General features: G+C 47.2%; 1 protein-coding gene across 1 annotated transcript in view; it reads left to right on the top strand.

Annotated features, from left to right (window-relative positions):
- The window catches only part of LOC124049118 (septin-5-like), a 23,615-nt gene that overhangs the window by 16,359 nt on the left and 4,756 nt on the right, over positions 1 to 2,500 (top strand). The window contains exons 8-9 of the mRNA XM_046370474.1: positions 39 to 140; positions 502 to 598. Coding sequence (XP_046226430.1) covers positions 39 to 140; positions 502 to 598 — 199 coding nt within the window. The remainder of the gene's footprint in view (positions 1 to 38; positions 141 to 501; positions 599 to 2,500) is intronic.

Genomic DNA, 2,500 nt, shown 5'->3' with positions numbered 1-2,500 from the left:
TGTGCAAGTACCGTTTGTGCGCGTGGGTGTGTGTGTAGGTCCGTGAGGAGATAGATAAGTTTGGGATAAAGGTGTACCAGTTCCCAGACTGCGACTCTGATGAGGATGAGGAGGCCAAACAGAAGGACAGAGAACTCAAGGTGAGTCTAACACACATGGTCACACCATTTTCTCACTTCTTTTATTTTAATCTGCATACCTAAAATTTCCATGAAAGTTTCGTAAGCTATTTAGCTAAATGATTATTATCGCAGTTCCACAACATTTTTTAACTGAATAACTTTTTTGTGTTTGTGCATGTGCCTATCTGTGCTGCCGTCATTGTGTGTGTATGTGTCCGTGTGTGTGTGTGGTAAATGCATGCTGACACCCGTGTGTGTGTGTGTGTGTGTGTGTGTGTGTGTGTGTGTGTGTGTGTGTGTGTGTGTGTGTGTGTGTGTGTGTGTGTGTGTGTGTGTGTGTGTGTGTGTGTGTGTGTGTGTGTGTGTGTGTGTGTGTTAGGAGAGCACTCCGTTTGCTGTGATCGGCAGTAACATGGTGGTGGAGACCAGAGGTCAGAAAGTCAGAGGAAGACTCTACCCCTGGGGCATTGTAGAGGGTAGGTGCATGGGAGTTGGGTGTGTATGTTAACATATGTGTGAGTGTGTGTGTGTATACACGTATTAATGTGTGTGTGTCTTAACATAACATATGTGTGAGTGTGTGTGTTTATACACGTATTAATGTGTGTGTGTCTTAACATAACATATGTGTACTTCCGGCGCCGACTGAGATGGCCGCCTCGCTTCGCGTTCCTAGGAAACTATGCAGTTTTTTGTTTTTTTTACGTGTTATTTCTTACATTAGTACCCCAGGTCATCTTAGGTTTCATTACATACAGTCGAGAATAACTACTGAATATAAGATCAGCGTCAACTCACCATCAGTACGACCAAGAATATGTTTTCCGCGACGCGGATCCTGTGTTCTGCCTTACAAACAGGACAACGGAATGGATCGCATGCAGCGACCCAAGAAAACGACTCCGAAAAAGAGGGAAACACGGCGGTGTTCTGGTCAGACTCCGGAGACGGGCACATCGCGCACCACTTCCCAGCATTCTTCTTGCCAATGTCCAGTCTCTCGACAACAAGGTTGATGAAATCCGAGCAAGGGTGGCATTCCAGAGGGACATCAGAGACTGCAACGTTCTCTGCTTTACGGAAACATGGCTTACTGGGAAGACGCTATCCAGGGCGGTGCAGCCAACGGGTTTCTCCACGCATCCCGCCGACAGAAACATACATCTCTCTGGTAAGAAGAGTGGCGGGGGCGTATGCCTCATGACTAACGGGACATGGTGTGATGAAGGAAACATACAGGAACTCAAATCCTTCTGTTCACCTGATTTAGAATTCCTCACAATCAAATGTAGACCGCATTATCTACCAAGGGAATTCTCTTCGATTATAATCACAGCCGTATATATCCCCCCCCAAGCAGACACATCGATGGCTCTGAACGAACTTTATTTAACTCTTTGCAAACTGGAAACCATTTATCCGGAGGCTGCATTCATTGTAGCTGGGGATTTTAACAAAGCTAATCTGAAAACAAGACTCCCTAAATTTTATCAGCATATCGATTGCGCAACCAGGGGTGGTAAAACCTTGGATCATTGTTACTCTAACTTCCGCGACGCATATAAGGCCCTGCCCCGTCCCCCTTTCGGAAAAGCTGACCACGACTCCATTTTGTTGATCCCTGCCTACAGGCAGAAATTAAAACAAGAGGCTCCCACGCTGAGGTCTGTCCAACGCTGGTCAGAACAAGCTGACTCTACACTCCAAGACTGCTTCCATCACGTGGACTGGGACATGTTTCGTATTGCGTCAGATGGAAATATTGACGAATACGCTGATTCGGTGTGCGAGTTCATTAGAACGTGCGTCGAAGATGTCGTTCCCATAGCAACGATAAAAACATTCCCAAACCAGAAACCGTGGATTGATGGCAGCATTCGCATGAAACTGAAAGCGCGAACCACTGCTTTTAATCAGGGCAAGGTGTCTGGTAACATGTCCGAATATAAACAATGCAGCTATTCCCTCCGCAAGGCTATTAAACAAGCTAAGCGTCAGTACAGAGACAAAGTGGAGTCTCAATTCAATGGCTCAAAAACAAGAGGCATGTGGCAGGGTCTACAGTCAATCACGGACTACAAGAAGGAACCCAGCCCAGTCACGGACCAGGATGTCTTGCTCCCAGGCAGACTAAATAACTTTTTTGCCCGCTTTGAGGACAATACAGTGCCCCTGACACGGCCTGCAACGAAAACATGCGGTCTCTCCTTCACTGCAGCCCAGGTGAGTAAGACATTTAAACGTGTTAACCCTCGCAAGGCTGCAGGCCCAGACGGCATCCCCAGCCGCGCCCTCAGAGCATGCGCAGACCAGCTGGCCGGTGTGTTTACGGACATATTCAATCAATCCCTATACCAGTCTGCTGTTCCCACATGCTT

The sequence above is a fragment of the Oncorhynchus gorbuscha genome, linkage group LG11 (genome assembly GCF_021184085.1).
Source record: "Oncorhynchus gorbuscha isolate QuinsamMale2020 ecotype Even-year linkage group LG11, OgorEven_v1.0, whole genome shotgun sequence".
Classification (NCBI taxonomy): Eukaryota; Metazoa; Chordata; class Actinopteri; order Salmoniformes; family Salmonidae; genus Oncorhynchus; species Oncorhynchus gorbuscha.
This window is presented reverse-complemented; position numbering and strand designations above follow the sequence as displayed.